The following is a 17374-nucleotide window of genomic DNA, read 5'->3' on the forward strand; positions in this document are numbered from 1 at the left end:
TGGAGCTACAGCTCTGAAATTCTCTTCCTTACCTTATAAAGAAACAAAGACAACACTCAGAAATTGCATGCTGAAATTTTATTGGAAGAGTATAGACAATCAACACTGATTTGTTGACATTTAGGTTTGAAGGACATATTTTTATCAAGTACTCTCTGAAAAAGAAAAGAAAGGAGAAAATTATTAAAAAATTAAGACATGTTGAATGTTCCTTAACTGCTATTGTTATCCCATAGTGGTAGGAGCCCACACTCTCTTCTTCCTCCATCTCCTACACCCCATTCCTTCGCCATTTTCTCAGGTTTACTCTTCTTAGACACAGAGAAGAAAATGGAACTGAACTAATTCTTAAAAGATTAATGTGAATAAGTATCCTAGATTGTTCACCCATTGGTTCTGATATAAAAGATTCCATGATATACTTCCAAATATTTTAGTGCTATATGCCCTGATTGATTGAACAATGGAAAATAACTTAAATATTTATTAACAGAAAAAAGCTATAAACACATCATGACAGACCATGCATTGAATCCTGTGTTTGCAACCAGCAAAATAAAAGCAAGCAAATTATGCTACCTGGAGATCCACAGACTTTATGAACTTATGAATTTTCTAAGAAATGTGGATTGGGAAATAAATGTTCTAAGGGTCTGCATAGACTTTTCATGTAAAGCTCAATTGTCTGTAATATTTACTCACATACACATACTAATATTTATAAGGTTATTGCCAAAGGTTAAAATTAAAGACTTTAAAGGAAAAAAATTGGAACTTAATATAATATGTAACTTTGATATTCAGCCAAATGTATTCCTAGGAATATAGATTCTGACCAACTTGGGCATTAACATATTTAGAAGAAAATATTTAAAAAATGAACAAGGTTAGAGGTATCTATAAGGGATCATTTAGAGACAATGGATCTAAACATTCATGTGTGAGTTAGGCATATGGTATATACTTAAGTTGAGAAGGCAGTGAAGATGAATTCAGAGGACATAACGACAAAGAATGATTGCTTCTATACTTCTATAAATGTAGTCAGTGCAAAGAGTAAACATTGTTACAAAGTAAGGTAATAAAAATAAATTTTAAAAAAAAGGAGCAATGGAGCACAAAGTTGCTGTGGAGTTATGTGTCTCAGGGGCACAAGTACATTGGAGATCTTGTGCAATATCAGCTTAGACAATTAAAGACATATGACCTTGCACTGTCTGAATGCTAAGATTTGAAATGTGGCTGAGGCTATTGCCATGTGCATATGCTAACAAGTAGGAAATTTTCACACTATGATTTGACAAATACCAAGGCAAGATCTTTACATTTATTAAATTTGACTCAATGATCTTACCTAATTTATGTAAGGGCAGATTAAAAAACTGGTGGAGACAATTTCTTTCCTTTTTATATATTTTTCAAAATAACAGAAATGATTATATTCATTCTAATTGCTTCATAATGTTCAGATCCAACCTGAAAATTAGGATGATTCTTCTTTGGAAGTATATGTTGTGGTAGATCTTCTGACTTTTCAGGAGAGAAGGGGAGTTCCTTTTTAACCTCTTCTACCTTTTCTTCTCCAGATTGACTTTCCTGTTCTTTCACAGAAGAGTCAGAAGGCCCCTGACCCTTTGCTTGTTGGGATTCCTGAGCTTGCTGTTGCTGTTCCTGTCCACTCCCAGAGTTGGCAGAAGACTCATTTCCTGCTGGAGCTGATTCAGCCTCTTGGACATTCACTGTATTTGCATCAGTAGAAGAAGGATCTGAACTTGAGTCCTGGGTTTGATCCACAGGAGCTGCATAGAAATGCCCAGAAGATGTGAGCACATTGATAGAAGACTTTCCTCTTGTTTTTTTCCCTGACCTGATCACACAATCCTTTCTCTCAGAACCTGTCTGCCAGCTGCTAACTCCCTCTCCCAGGCACCCTGATTTTAGCTTTCTAATTCCACATTCCAAAACTAGTTAGGTTAACATCAAGGTAGCTGAAGTTGTACTTCAGGTCACAATAATAAAATCTCTGCTGTGCAAAGTGTTTTAGTCAAAGTTTGCAATCTCAAGAATGAAATATAAGTTAACTATTAAATACCCATACACTTCAATACAGAATAAAGCTAACAATAATGGTGTACAATAAATATACTGCATGCCCAGGGACAATTTGCTTCTGTTTTTCCTTTAATTAAAGACAATTACCTAGTAACAGGAAGGCAAAGAGAAAACAGGGAAAGCTAACAACTCCATCTTGTTCATGAAACCTGCTTTTTATACAGGAACTCCAAGGAAAAATAGAACCATGAATTTTCTCACAATCAGAGAAGTCAGTATAAAGCTCTTTTTTTCTGCCTCATCTCACAGTGGTGATTTGGACTGGAAAGCAGACAAGTCTCTTCTACAGCTATGGAAGCTTTGTCTCTCCTTCGTTCAGTTGGCTGACCTTAATCATATCTCCATCGTCAGGTTGGGGAATATTTATTTATATACTTAGAGAAATGAATATGTACTCATCTATAAGACGTACATGATGAGACAACACTCTATGATGAGAAACACAGACAGTTGAACTGCATGCAAGGATGATGGATTGTGTTTACCTGGTTCTGATTGGACATCAGATATACTCTGGACATCTAGAAATAAAGAATAGAAACAAGAGAAACTTCAGACTACAATCTTTCAGAGATTACTGGGGTCCTACAAAAAATGTCTTCTGTAAAAGTGCAAGGATGCAAGAGCATGTGTGATTTCCCTGTGTTCTTACCTTCCACAAAAACACAAATATCTTTTTAATTCTCCCAGAAACACTACTATCAAATAGTTCCCTATTTGAATTACACTGGATGCTTCAAAATTATCCTGAATAATTCAGCTTGAGAATATGTCCCACTCATTTTTTTAAATTAATATCCCTTAACACAGTCAGGAGACAAATCCCTGAGTTCCCATCTTAAAATGTTACATGCTCTGCTTCACATTCTGGAGGTGGGCTAAGAAAAATGTATAAGGTTGGCTCTGATAATTGTATGTTCGTGTCTATAGCATTCAATATAGTCTATATTTCTGTGCTTTGAATTAATCCTGGCATGTTTCTCTGTATTATGTTTCTGGCACCCAATATGCAGCAAAGCTGTCTGCTCCCACTCTCTGCTCTGACTATGACAATATGCTCTCAAATCTACACTTTGTTTTCATGTTTCTTTACATGTGCAGAATACTTTCCTGAACAAAATGGGCTGTCTTATTCAAGAATTTTATGAATTTCAGGTAGAATATTATGTAGAAACACCATGTTACATGATAAAGACATAACTATTCCCATCTTTCTCACAGATATCCTATGGGCCTGTCTTTCTTCTCATCCATGTCGGTCATTTCTCCCCTGTTTTCTTCACTCTTTTCCTTAAATGTCTCCAGGTCCCATCCTGTAATCCTTGGTACCTTCATCTGCACTCTGAGCTGAGCTCAGTGCAAGCAGGGCTGCTGTGAGCAGGACCACAAGCATCTTGGAGGAGGCTCTGGACTTCTCTCAACTGTGTGCTGAGACATGCAGGGCCATACTCTTTATAAAAGCAAAACAAAGGTATCTTTGAACATCAACTGGATGGCATTGCTCCATCATTTCTCTTTGGGATTGTAGCCCAGCAGGGTGGAGCATGGGAGATTTCCAATGAGCTTTGACTACAGGAGCAACATCTAATGTGGTGATGGTGTTAAAGGACAATTGTCTCTTTACAGACAAGTATTATTCCATTGTTTGTATGCACCACATTCTCAATCTACTCAGGAGATGTAAGGCATATAGTTTGTTTGCCCTTCCTAGCTACTGTGAGAGTATTGCACAAGTATCTGAAGAGTGGGATGTTGAGTCCTTTGGAGTAACCCAAGCAGCAGTAAATCAGTGTCATCTGGTACATTTCCTTTTAGGATTTCAGAATTCCTGACCCTTAATTCCATACTGTTTGCTCTAGTTTCCTCTCCCACAGAAACTGAAAGTGAACAGAAGGGTAAACACAATCTGCTGATATGTTGCCACCTATTATCTTTATCTTCACTATTCTGACGGACAAAATCTTAATGTACTATTAATTCAAAATTTTCTAACTGCTAAGTGTCAGAGACCATCCCGTGAGAAAGTGATCCCTTCTCAAATCTCTTTAACAAATCAAATGGCCTTGTGCTAAGAGCTGGTTGCCACCCCCCTTCCTCCTTATTCCCTTCCTAACACCTAAGGCTGTAAAGTTGAATAAAAGTCCCCTCTTCCTTATCTCTTCCTGAGTTCCCATGACATCCAAGGACATGAGCTATGCCTGAGCCCAGCCTGACACCCAAGGCTGTCAAGGAGGATCTATGTTCCAGAGATAAGATGCAGAGTGCCCGCAAGTTTGGCACCTGACCTCAGCCCCCATGTCAGCAGATGCCCACTTCTTTGTTCTTTGTATAATTCTCCCTCGACCCCTCCCATATTCTCCGCGATGTATGCTTTAAAAAGAAGGCACCTCAGCCTAATAAATGAGACCTTGATAGGTACAATTCTACTTGGTCTCCACCTCTCTTTCTTTTCCTCCCATTTCCTTCCAGGTTCGCGGTACCCCTCGCACCCACGAATAACTGAATCCCGCGGGACGGGATAAGTGGCGCCCGACGTGAGGGCGAGGTCCGGATGGTAATTCCTAATCGGTGGAGGTTCCAGAGAAGTTCGTCGCGACCCCAACAATTCAGAAGCAGTGAAGGACCCTTTCCGCTGCTCACGGAAGAGCGAGAAGTCCTTGGTGAGTGAGTCATCTCCACTTCAGGTAATGGGAAACAAGCTATCTAAAGAGGCAGCCTTCATCAAAGGCTTAAAGGTAGCTCTCAGAGAAAGAGGAGTACGAGTAAAAAAGAAAAATTAGATTAGACTTTTTATTTTCATAGACCAGGTATGTCCATGGTTTATTATAGATGAAGCAGAGATACATTGTAAAAAATGGTGAAAGTTAGGTAGAGACTTAAATGATAAACTAGCTAATGAGGGTCCCGATGCGGTCCCTACAACTGTCTTTTCTTATTGAAGAGTAACTATCAAAGCAACCACTGTGCCTCCTCTCCCTTCTCTGGATGTATTCCCAGAAGAAGGAGATAAGGAAGTAGACTCTAAACATGAGAGAGAGAAAATAAGTTTTAGAAAAGCAGTTATCCCCTGTTTGAGACCTTTTAGCAAAAAAGAAAAAAAAATGAAAATAAGCTATTTCAGAGCTCTCCTGGAAATAGAGGGAAAACGGGAGACGTCCTGCTTCCTTTCTATCTCCTATGGAGATATTCTTAGCTCTGGTTAAGATATCTGTGTCCCTTTGAGACACCAAGTTCTATTCCCTGTCTGTCTATTGTCTGTTTTTGGTGCACCAAATTGTCCATGTATTTGTCAATTCATGTTTGTTTTTGTTTTGTTGTTTGAATGATTGTTGTTCTGTGTTTCATGTTAAAAAATATAAATGGTTAAAACTTCATCTGCTGGCTGTACATCCTTTAATTTAGTTTAACTTGTTTAAAAAGCAGTCTCAATTTGCATAGCACAAACTGATAAGTTAGCTGCACTGTGGCTAAGAGCCAAGTACAGCTAAAAAAACCCTGCTAAGGGCCAATTACAAGCTCTTAAAGGGGCAGGCAGCCTTTTGCTTGTAACAGAAAGTTAGCTTAAAATTGAGAACTCAGGGTTGAAGTCATTCTAAACAGTACTAACCCAGAAAAACAGGTCTTTAAAGATACTTCAAAATAGAGATAATCTTTGGGCCAAGACTCTGACAGAGTGTTCAGATTGAGAAAATGTTTGCATTTAGGTTGATGCTGAGCTCAAAGGAGAGCAGACTCAGCGCGGCTTGTGTGGCACTTCTTAGAGCCTTGTTACAGACCTAGCCAGATGTTGTTCTAAATAAAGTTTAAATTCAACGTTTATAAAAGGTCAATCAAGCTGTAGAATTTATCAATACATTTCGATCTGACTTGCCTACTTTATATAAAGTTATAGTGTACAGAGTTTGCTTATATATATGTGTCTTTTCCTTGTTCCAAACAGCCATTAATTTAGTTATTGCAGAATATTGATGTTTGATCTATTACATACCATCATATTAAGTAAAATTAATAGTCATTATCTTAAAATAAGTTAAACAATGTTTTTATGCATGCTCCTATATCTTCTATAAATTCATGCATGCATGCATCCCATTTACTGTGTTTAAAAAATAGCCTTTATATGAGAGAAAAGTATATGTGAATTAAATCACATACATATCCTATTTCAGCACAGATAATTAAATTGTGTGCTAAAGATGGTGTTTAAAAATGTTGAACAATCAAACTTTAAGTTGTATATTAATAGTCATATTATATCCCAGAGCTTGCAATTGCTTATGCGACTTATAAGAAAAAAAAAACTGTTCCTTTAAGAAGACTGTTTTTAGACAGTTAAGAAATTGTCTTGGGTTGCCTAGAAAAGCCCCCCAAGATTTGCTTTTATGTTGTAAAGGTTTACATAAAGCTTTAACTGTTAAAGATTACAGATAGCTCCTAAAAAAATACAAACTCAAGATCCTTATAATTATTTGGGTTTTAGACTTACTGATCAAGCTGCTTTTCTCTAGAAGATAGTTATTCTCAAAGCAAACTTAAGGACTTTCTCTCATTTCTGATTATTAAATAAATAAATTATACACATGTGACTATAATAACTTTTCAAAAATTCTAGTTACAATCTCTCTTCAAGAGAAACAATTGAAAGTTTAATTAGTCACTGTCCATGTTATATTAAAACCAACTATAACAGTCCAATATTTAAGTGGTTTTGTCAACAATTTTACAATTCTCAAAGACAAGGTATTATATAACTTTAAAAACTCTATCTTCTTTAAACAAAAAGGGGAGAAATTATACCCCCATACACATTATTTATACCCCCATACACATTATTTAAATCATACTTTTATTTTTAAGAATTTTAAAATTCAGATGTCTAAGAACTTAATAAATGCCTCATAGTATCTTAAAACTAGACATAATCATGTCTAGGTGAGATGATAAGGATACACTCATTGACACATGGCATAAGCCTGAACAGAAGGTTATTATGGGGAAAAGAGGGCGGTGTTTCTGTTTTATCCACAGAATACTGCAGAAGCATGCTAGCTTCCAGAATGATTCCTGTGACAGACTGACCTGTGAGTTCATGAGTGCCCTGGCAGTGATGACAATAAAGCTGTGTTAAGTGCACAGAAAAAGAGGAATCAGAGAGAGCAGCCACTTACAAACAAGATGAAGAAACTTCCTATCTTTGCCATGGGCTACAGCAAGGAGAGCCAACCTGGTGTCAATTTGAGGACAACTATAAATGAGGACTTGTGAGGCAAAGAGACTGCTACAGTGTATTTAACAAGATTTCATCAGAGACACTGTTTTTGGCCATTCAGGCCAACTCCCCTATAGCTGTGAAAGCTTTTGTACCTTACATATATGCTATATTGTTAGATAATTTTAAGAGTTAAGATCACCAATCTTGACAAGTCTTTTCATATTCATTGTAATTGTTGTCAATTAACTAATTATGTAGATCCTAATTTAGATAAGAAATTTGCTGTTATGATTTTGTTAAAGAGACTTACATATGTTTTGCTGCCTGTTAGAATTAGGAAATGATCCTTAGTTTAAAAATCTGGAAATGCAAACTTAAAAAACGTCAAATGAGCATTTTTAAGATTTACTGCTTTAATTGCAATTTTAACTTCAATATCTACCACAGCTTTAGATCAACAGCTGCATACTGATCATTTTGTTAATGATATGCATAAGAATATTAGCAACTTATTGTAGATAAAACATTAGAGGCAAAGGTTAATGTCTTAAAAGTAGTGGTCTCAACTATAAGACAAGATATAACAAATATTAAGGTTACAAAGACAAAAATTTCAGATATTAGAAGAGTGTTGTTTTTACTCTGACAAGACTGGCTTAGTTCAAGATAGCATAGATAAAGTTAGAGCTAGTTTAAAAGAGAGAAAACGTAACAGAGAGAAACAAGAATATTGGTATAAAAATTGGTTTTCTACTTCTCCCTGGGTCACTACCTTGCTTCCCACACTTTTGGGACCTTTCTAGGGTATTCTGCTGCTTTTGTCTTTTGGCCCCTGGGCTTTTAAAAATTAACCAGTTTTGTTAAGTCACAGATTGAAGCTGCTCTAAGTAAGCCGGTTGGTTGCAGTCCACTACCATCATCTGGATATCCAGGACTCAGACGAAGAAGATCCTCCTCCCACCGAGACAGAAACTGCGACTCAAGTCTCCAATTTTCCACCCTTGCTGCTAATGCAGAGTCCCCTTGGTTCCTTAGGTTTTGGAGACAATAGGGACAAAGAAGGGTGACCTCCAGCTCCTATTATAGCTTAAGAGCCACAAATTGTGGCGTTACAATTGACATAATTTTTGTAGAGGCCTTACTGAGTCTGAGGTTGATAATTCTCCTATGAGAACTGCACAAAATTCAGAATTGTGCATGCTGGTTCGTTAAAAATTCGAATCTGGTATGGGCCCAGCATGGGTACAAACTAAGTATTGCAGGGGAAGGTCCATATAGACCATTTCTGAGTTCCCTGAGAGACAAACCCGGTTTGGAAAGAGGTTGGTATCTGATTTCAGTTACAATTAATAAATTTTCTAAGGCTCTGCCTCGCCTCCCCAAAAGATACCAAGAGCCACAAGTGTGGGTCTGTGACAGCACCCACGGGAGGAATCAGGTCAATGTCCCCCCAGCCATGGTAATGCCCGCTCATCTAAAGATGAAGAGATTATTTGATCACCTCAGTTAAGTGTGGCCTTATTAAATTTAATTCAGAAGGGGGAGATGTCAGAGACCATCCCGTGAGAAAGTGATCCCTTCTCAAATCTCTTTAACAAATCAAATGGCCTTGTGCTAAGAGCTGGTTGCCACCCCCCTTCCTCCTTATTCCCTTCCTAATACCTAAGGCTGTAAAGTTGAATAAAAGTCCCCTCTTCCTTATCTCTTCCTGAGTTCCCATGACATCCAAGGACATGAGCTATGCCTGAGCCCAGCCTGACACCCAAGGCTGTCAAGGAGGATCTATGTTCCAGAGATAAGATGCAGAGTGCCCGCAAGTTTGGCGCCTGACCTCAGCCCCCATGTCAGCAGATGCCCACTTCTTTGTTCTTTGTATAATTCTCCCTCGACCCCTCCCATATTCTCCGCGATGTATGCTTTAAAAAGAAGGCACCTCAGCCTAATAAATGAGACCTTGATAGGTACAATTTTACTTGGTCTCCACCTCTCTTTCTTTTCCTCCCATTTCCTTCCAGGTTCGCGGTCCCCCTCGCACCCACGAATAACTGAATCCCGCGGGACGGGATAGCTAAGAATTTTGAACACAACCCTCAATGTTTTTAATACAACCCTCAATGTTTGTTTGCCAGTATAATTTCCTGTGTTTGAATCCTCTTTCTAGATCCTTTGTCAGTTTTCATTTGAGACATTAGCTCTCTGGATTTTTTCTTTGTTTTGACTTCACTGTGTATTCTAGATATTAATCTCTTATCAGAAGTACAGCTGGAAAGGATTCTCTCCCACCTGTTGGGCTGTATCTTTGCTTGACTGATTATTTCATTAGCCACACAGATCAGATTTTTAGTTATATGTGGTCATCTTCGTCCATTATTAGCCTTAAGTTCTGAATGAAGTCTTTATTCATTACAACACTTGGACTAGCACTGCCTTTGTTTTTTTCTAATAGTTTCAGGACTTTAAGTTTCACATTAAGGTCTCTCACCCATTTGTAATTGATTTTCTGTGTAGAGTGGAAAATGTAGATATCATTTTCTGCATGTAGACATTCAGTTTTACCAGGATCATATCTTGAAGATGCTGTCTTACCTTCATTGTGAATTTCTGGCACCTTTATCAAATATCACATGATTTTAGCTATGTATACTCAAGTGTGGGTCTCCTTTTTCATTCCATTGATCAAAGTGTCAGTTTTTACAATTATCATAGTTTTAAAATACTATACTTCTGTAACCTGGCATGAAATCTGATATTGCAATCACTCCAAAATTATTTGTTTCTTAGAATTGCTTTGCTGATCCAGAGTATATGAAGCTTATGATGTTAGACAATTTCTGAAGTTTAAGATGTTAGACAGTTTCTGAGAAGAATCTCATGTATTTTTATTGGGATAATGTCGAATCTCTAAATATTGTTATGATACACATGATACAATGCTGATGATACCATGTCCACGTGAGTTCTTTCATCCTCTGATGCCTTGCTACATCTCTTTTATTCAGAGATTTGTAGCTTTCAGTGTAGAAATCTTGCACATCTTTGGTTAGGTTTCCGTATAGATAGATTTTGATGCTATTTTCTATAGGAAAAATTGCATGTTTTCTTTCTTGGTATATTTATAATTGGTGAAAGGAAAGGGTACCTTTTTTCCCCTAAGTTGACCTTGCTTTCTGCCACTTTAATGAAAGCATTAATCCTTTCTCAAAGATTTAGTAGGTAAATAAATAGACCTAGAAAATATTATCATGCGTGATGTTTCCCCAGATATATTAAGGTAAATGCTAAATGTTCTCTTCTGTCAATGGTTCATAGCTGTGAGTCTTTAGAATTGAATATATAACATGGAGTAGCCAAGGACATAATAAAGACAAACCATGTGATAGAGGGAAAAAGTTTTAAAGAAACCCATAGTAGAATAAAGATGCTATGAGAAAAAAGATGTCAATATTGAAAAGAAATGAACTGGTGAGGAGTGTCATACAGAAGTACACAAAGAAAGAAAGGTAAATAACATTACGGGGACATCTGGTTTTTTTTTTTTCCTTGAAACAGTTAGAAAACATGAATGTATATGTATCCAAATGTACAGGTATACTTTAAATGAAATACAGTACTAGACTCATAATGCTCCCCACAGACAGTATAGACAACCAAACCAAAACCACATAACTGGGCATGGGGAAATTCCTGTAGATTGGTTGGTCCAAGACACAAATGAAACAATATCAATTTTGAAATTGTTTCTGGTTGCTTCAATGTAGGGCCCTATTGTAGAAGACACTGTATATTGTGAACATGTGACATGGAAGAATAAAGCTGGTACTATCCTAAAATGTCCAGCCTGAAATGTACCTCTTATAAATGTTTCTTGATAAATAAGAAAAGTAGTCAACAGTCTCCATAAAGAAACCAGTTATTCTCACACCCTGAAGCCATTTAGTCTCTTACTTGATTGTAAATTCTTAAACTTGCCCCATGTCATAATGAGTGTGTATTCTGAAGTGTAGCTCCTAGGCCTTGGCAAATCTACTCCAGTTACAACTTCATAGTTCTCTCTACACTTAAGGGCCCTAAGGAAGACAGAGAAGATGCTTAGTTCTGAGAGTTTCTTCTAGTGAATGCAAGGGAACTGTATGGTTTCTCCAGATATGAAATTGACAGGGAATGGCCGGAGTTGTCATCATTGCATGGCTTAGGAAGGCTTCAATAGGAAACGGAGAGAGAAACAACATAACACACTATCAGGCTGTATGTTTCATACTCAGGACTCCTGGAAGAGGAAGTCCAAGAGAAAGCCAGTCTTGACCTTGGCTGTGTGTCCTACAACACAGTGGTAGCTTCTGCTAAATGTCATTCAACTCAGATCCATTACCTGACTTCCTCCAGTGTCAACACTGAGTGCAGAGTGTACTGTATCATGAAAGAAAAATATCACCTCTGATTTCAATGGAAACAGAAATCAGGTTACAGAAGAGTTGGTAAGCAAAAGGATTAGGGAGGAAAGTGGGGATGAAGAATGGGCAGGTGTCAGGTTGAAGTTCTACACATCTTAGACATTTTGTTCTGCTTTAATGCAATTGTTTATTTATCACATGTTTATGTTTACTGTTCAAGGACTCCATACATGTAGGTAATGGAGCTTGATCAAACCACACTATCCATCCAACTGGGAATGTTTTCCTAATTTTGAGTGTTTTACTTTGAAAGTCACTGCGTCCACCTGCATGTGCACTGCTGTGAAGCTAGATCATTTAGATTAGATTAATAATGTCCATTTCTAACCACTTTCTTGAAAAGAACATAATTTTATTCTCTTTTCTTATGATTTTTACTTAGTATTTTTAATTCACAAAAATATAATGGCTTTTCTTGTGATATATTCATGCATATCTATCAGTGTACTTTTCTCATGAAAATCTCTGATACTACTTTCCTCCATTCTTTCTTTTATTAGATATTTTCTTTATTTACATTTTAAATACTATCCCACCTTCAGTTCTACTCTCTCTTTCCCTCTCTCTCTGTCTCTCTGTCTCTGTCTCTCTCTCTCTGCCTCTCTCTGTCTCTGTCTCTATCTCTGTCTCTCTCTGTCTCTGTGTGTGTGTGTGTGTGTGTGTTGGGAGCCAACCCGCAGCTCACAAGAAACTGGGGTACACCTGGGAGGCAGACTGGAGCTGAAAGAGAGAGAGAACTAGATGGTCAAGAGAAATAATGGAAGCCAAGACTATCCACTGTTCAAGGCTCCAATGTTTATTAGAAGTCTGCACTTATAAAAGGGGGAAACCCATCCCCCACCATGCCAAGTTTCTTGATGTTGTGATGCCAATTTGTTAGCACAGCCTTTTAGCAGTAAGTTGCCAGTTAACTCAGGTTGCAGTTAACTCAGGAAAATCTCTGAGGAACTGTTCAGCCTCTCTCTGCAGGTGGCAGATGGTAAGCAGTGTCACATCAAAGGAAACCAGCCAAGTCTGAAGAGCTGCACCTCAGGTGGCCCTGCCTCAGTGGGGGCAAGGTCTGAACCAGCCTGCTTTAGGCTGGGGGAGGTTAGATGTGTGTGTGTGTGTGTGTGTGTGTGTGTGTGTGTGTGTGTGTGTTAAAGCCAAATTCCTGTTGCCCAAATGATCTTGGATACATAACCACAATTTGCCCACACTGATTTGTGCACAGTTAGGAACACACTGGTTCTGTGACTCCAATCACTTGACAATCGTTCTTTGGATTAAGAGAAATCTTACTATGTAACTCCATGGGAAGTGTTCCCAGGTGTTTCTAGCTTTGCTGTCTGGTTGTTCAGTTAATTTTAAAGGAAAATTTTAAATACTCAAGAAATAAGTTTTAGTTGCCAATGCCTACCAATAATTTCGTGGGATGTACCTTTTTAAATTAAAAAAAAAATATTCATTGTAGTTTGACTTTTACCAGATTTAACACTAATTCTTACCCTAAGCCCAATCCTTACCCTGTTGCATAAATAACACAAATAAAAATGTATGTTTCTGATGAAAATATAAATTATTTTCCTCAGATGTTGAGATACCATGAAAGACTAGAAGCAAAGTTTCTCATATATTCCTGAATACTTTATGAATATTCCTAAGTACTAGTTTTGAATGAATAAAATTACATAGACTCCAATACAATTAAAACTTAGAAGTCATTTTATCTTCTCTGCAACATGGTATCTTTCTCATCACTTGAATTATGAGCAAATAAGCTTAAAGAACTTATGGACAGGATGATCTCTATCATATATGACATGGAACTAGAAATTATAATATAAGGTATAGAAGCATAAAACCATACAAAATTATAAATCTTCGTGGGGAAAAAAGTACTCTAACAAATACCAAAATGCAATGTCAGAAAAATAAGAAATTGGAAGTAAAAATATATATTTAACATGTTTTCAGGCAGCATCACAGATTTGTTTGGAGAAAGCCATTAATTTCTGACAACGGTTCTGTTTGGAAGGAGACTTTTTTTTCTTACCTAAAGATACAATGGCTGGTTAAGAGGTATGGAGAGAGAGAGGGAGGGAGGGCAGTTGAGAGGAAGGGGAAGGAGGGATGGAGTAAGCAAGAGAAAGAGAGAGAGGGACACTTTCATCCTGATAATGTCAGAAGTGTTTGCCTTGGTTCTTCTGCTCATTTGCATAGCTGGGTGCAAATGTCCTCTTGATTTGATGACTCCAAGCTGTGCCATAGCAGGTTACTGGAGCTTGGGAAATGATGACAAATAATCCTTAATTCTGTAAAATTGCAATGTTCGCACTGTGTCAACAGTGCTATTACTTTTCTACTCAGTTGAAATTTCAGAGTGAAATTCTTCTTAAAAAATTGCACAGGCCTTTAACATTCTTGTTCAAATTAATTCCCCTAAAGACTGAATCTCCTGCTCCTGCTGAAGGCCCTTCCTGAGGATGGCTGCATACCACTGTGCTGGGGCCATCTATCCCAAAATTACTGAATGTTTGAGAACACATTACAGTCCCATGTGGTTTCCATCTTTTAAGAATCCACAGAACATATGAGAATTGAGAATAAATCAGCAACAACAAAAAAGAAACAAATAAAACAATCCTATATTCAACAAGAAGAACTGGCAGAAATGTTCCCAGGAACCCAGAGCACGTTAAAAGGTGGAGCTTGCCATGCGGACCCATGTGCAGCAGAGTCTGGGGTGGGGGAGAAAAAGCTCTGACAGATTTCCTTCTGTCCCTCACCTTGCTCAGTCATCAGTAATCTGAGAAGTTGACATCATACTTTTTAATAGCTATGTAATATAAAATATTAAAATTCACCACATTTTTCTTAACCATTTTTAGTTGAGGGATATATGGTTTATTTTAATTTCTGGATATTATAAACAAAGTTTCTATGAACACAGTTGTTCAAGTGTCCTTGTGGTATGGTCAAACATGTGTTTGTTTTGCCCAGGAGTGGTATAGCTGACTCATGAGGTAGAACTATTCCCAGTTTTCTGAGAAGTACCAAATTGATTTCCAAATCATTGCACAAGTTTGACTACCACCAACAGTATTAACCTTTCTCCACATTTTCACCACAATGAACTGTTACCTGAGTTCTGATCTTAGTCATTCTGACAGGTATAAGATGAAATTTCAGGGTTGCTTTTATTTGTATTTCATTGATGACTAAGGATGTTGACCATTTCTTTCATTTAAGAGCTTCTCAACTGCCGCAGACCCTCTGGGTCCCTGTGTCTGCATGGAACTGGGGCTCTCGACGCGGGTGGGCAAAGCGTGGATGAGCAACAAACAGACACACACAGGAGAGTTCGTGTAGAATTTGAGTATAATTTTGCAACTCGAGCATCAGAGTTTTTATGCAGAGGACAATAAGGAAGTTGGGTGACATATTCGCAAGGTACAATTGAGGTAACTGGAATCTTACATAAAACAGAGGAATGTAAACACAAAAGGTCTAACAGGAACCACCTGGGATAGAATTCATTGATAACAGCTGGGATAAACAAGGGCTCCAACTAAGATTAGAAGCTCCACTAATCTTAGAAGCCAGAGTCAAGGGCTTCGCGTCCTTGTCATAGTTCCTATTTTAGTCTCTTGTATAGTCCACCTTCCCCTTAGGCCATTGTAAATACGTGTGTATGGGTGTAACTCATAGTTATAGTATGTATGTATATAGCTATAGTATCTATTCTGGTTTCTCTTTTGGTCTGAAACTTCCTTCTTTCTTAGTGATGGTAAATTCCTGTGTAAGGGAGTGACTTAGCTTTTACAATCTTGCTGAATTCTAAGCCCATGATCTTGCTCAAGAACATTTCTAGGACTGTTGGAACACTGGTGGAAGGCTTAAGCCATGTCAGAATTCAATTTTAAAAAGCACTTATAATAGGAAAATAGTGAAAGAGAGCACGTGGATCCATACACTAGACTAACGCAGGAATGGAACGCAGGAATGAAAAATTACTGTAATGGTAGGGAACGCTAGACTCCAGGAGGAGAGCTTCTTTGAAGCTCTTTTGCCTCATGAGTGACTTTTAAGCCTCTCAGCTTGTCCAGTTGACTCGACCGGGGTGTAGCATTTCTCCCTTTCTTTTTTTATTTTTCAGCCGAAGATCGGGGTTCTCAACTGGAAGTAGGGATATATGGAAGGCATATAAGGAATATACAGACTATGTTTGTGTATGCAAGATGATGGGGCCTTCTTGAAGCTTGAGGCTGTGTACACTTTCTTGCACTCACTCACACTCTTGTGCTTGCTCCCTAGTACACTCTAGGCCTTGGTTCAGCTTCATCTTGACTCAAACTACCCCTACTTTTTGTTTTGTTTTGTTTTGTTTTGTTTTGTTTTGTTTTGTTTTGTTTTGTTTCGAGACAGGGTTTCTCTGTATAGCCCTGCTGGCTGTCCTGGAACTCACTCTGTAGAACAGGCTGGCCTTGAACTCAGAAATCTGCCTGCCTCTGCCTCTGCCTCCCAAGTGCAGGGATTAAAGGCGTGCACCACCACTGCCAGGCAAATTTAAACTGCTTTTTTTTTGGGGGGGGGGGAGGGTTGAGCCTCCCCTTTTTAATTTATTTTTATTCTTTATATTTTTTTCACAGTCCAGATTTCATTCCCATCCAGATCTCAACCTGACTGTTCTCCATCCCATACCTCCCCCATAACACTACCTCATCTCAAAGAGAATGTCCCCACCTCCCCAACCCTATGCCACCAGGTCTTATCACTCTGTGGGGCTTCAAGTCTCCCAAGGGTTAGCTGCATCTTCTGTCACTGAGACCAAACCAAGCAGTCCTCCATTGTATATGTGTCAGGAACCTCATATCAGCTACTGTATGCTGCCTCATTGGTGGCTCAGTGTATGAGAGACTTTGAATGTCCAGGTCAGTTGAGACTATTGGCCTTCCCATGGGGCTGCCCTCCTCCACAGTTTCTTTTCCCAATTCAAAAACATGGCTCGCTACCTTATAGCCATTTATTGGGTGATAGTATTTGCATCTGACTCTTTCAGCTGCTTGTTTGGCCATTCAGATGGCAGCCATGTTGCTGTCCATAAGCCCACCAAAACATCAGTAACAGTGTTGGAACCTTGGTCCTCCCATTAAGCTGGATCCTAATTTGTGCCTGTCTCTGGACCTAATTTTTCTCCTGCTCTTCTACATTTTTGTACCTGCAGTTCCTTCACATAGAATCAATTCTGTGTCACCATTTTTCACTGTGGGATTGCAACCCCATCTTTCAATTATTTAACATTTAAATGTAAATTTGAACAATTCTTAACCGGTCAGATGCTTCCTTGCTGTGGAGTTTTTCTTGTCTTCTCTCATTTTCTCTTCTACGTTTAGATCAAAACTTGAGCTGTCATTTTGTTGCCTCTCTTCCTTTGTTCAACAATAAATACCTTCCAGTCTTTGCTCTTCAACTAAGTTCTCTATCTCCTGTTCTAAATTTGATAAGTTGTCTTGAGTCCTCGAGGAAGCTCCTCAGAACATCTCCATGTGATAGGGCAGCCAGTGACTAACCAGCACATTCCCCTTCAGCTCTGCCCTCCCAAGATCTCTACTAGCCT

The 17374-nt window shown here is 38.3% G+C and overlaps 1 protein-coding gene across 1 annotated transcript; it reads right to left on the reverse strand.

The window, feature by feature from the left end:
* Nucleotides 1-1407: 1407 nt before the first annotated feature.
* LOC110289104 (uncharacterized) lies at nt 1408-3505 on the reverse strand. The gene is made up of 3 exons (XM_021155295.1): nt 3442-3505; nt 2598-2633; nt 1408-1799 (listed from the first exon to the last, which is right to left on the reverse strand). The coding sequence occupies exons 1-3, from the start codon at nt 3503-3505 to the stop codon at nt 1408-1410; spliced, it is 492 nt and encodes a 163-aa protein (XP_021010954.1).
* Between the last annotated feature and the right edge of the window lie 13869 nt (nt 3506-17374).

This window comes from Mus caroli, unplaced genomic scaffold (genome assembly GCF_978045245.1).
Source record: "Mus caroli unplaced genomic scaffold, Mus_caroli_1 scaffold_7, whole genome shotgun sequence".
Lineage (NCBI taxonomy): Eukaryota > Metazoa > Chordata > Mammalia > Rodentia > Muridae > Mus > Mus caroli.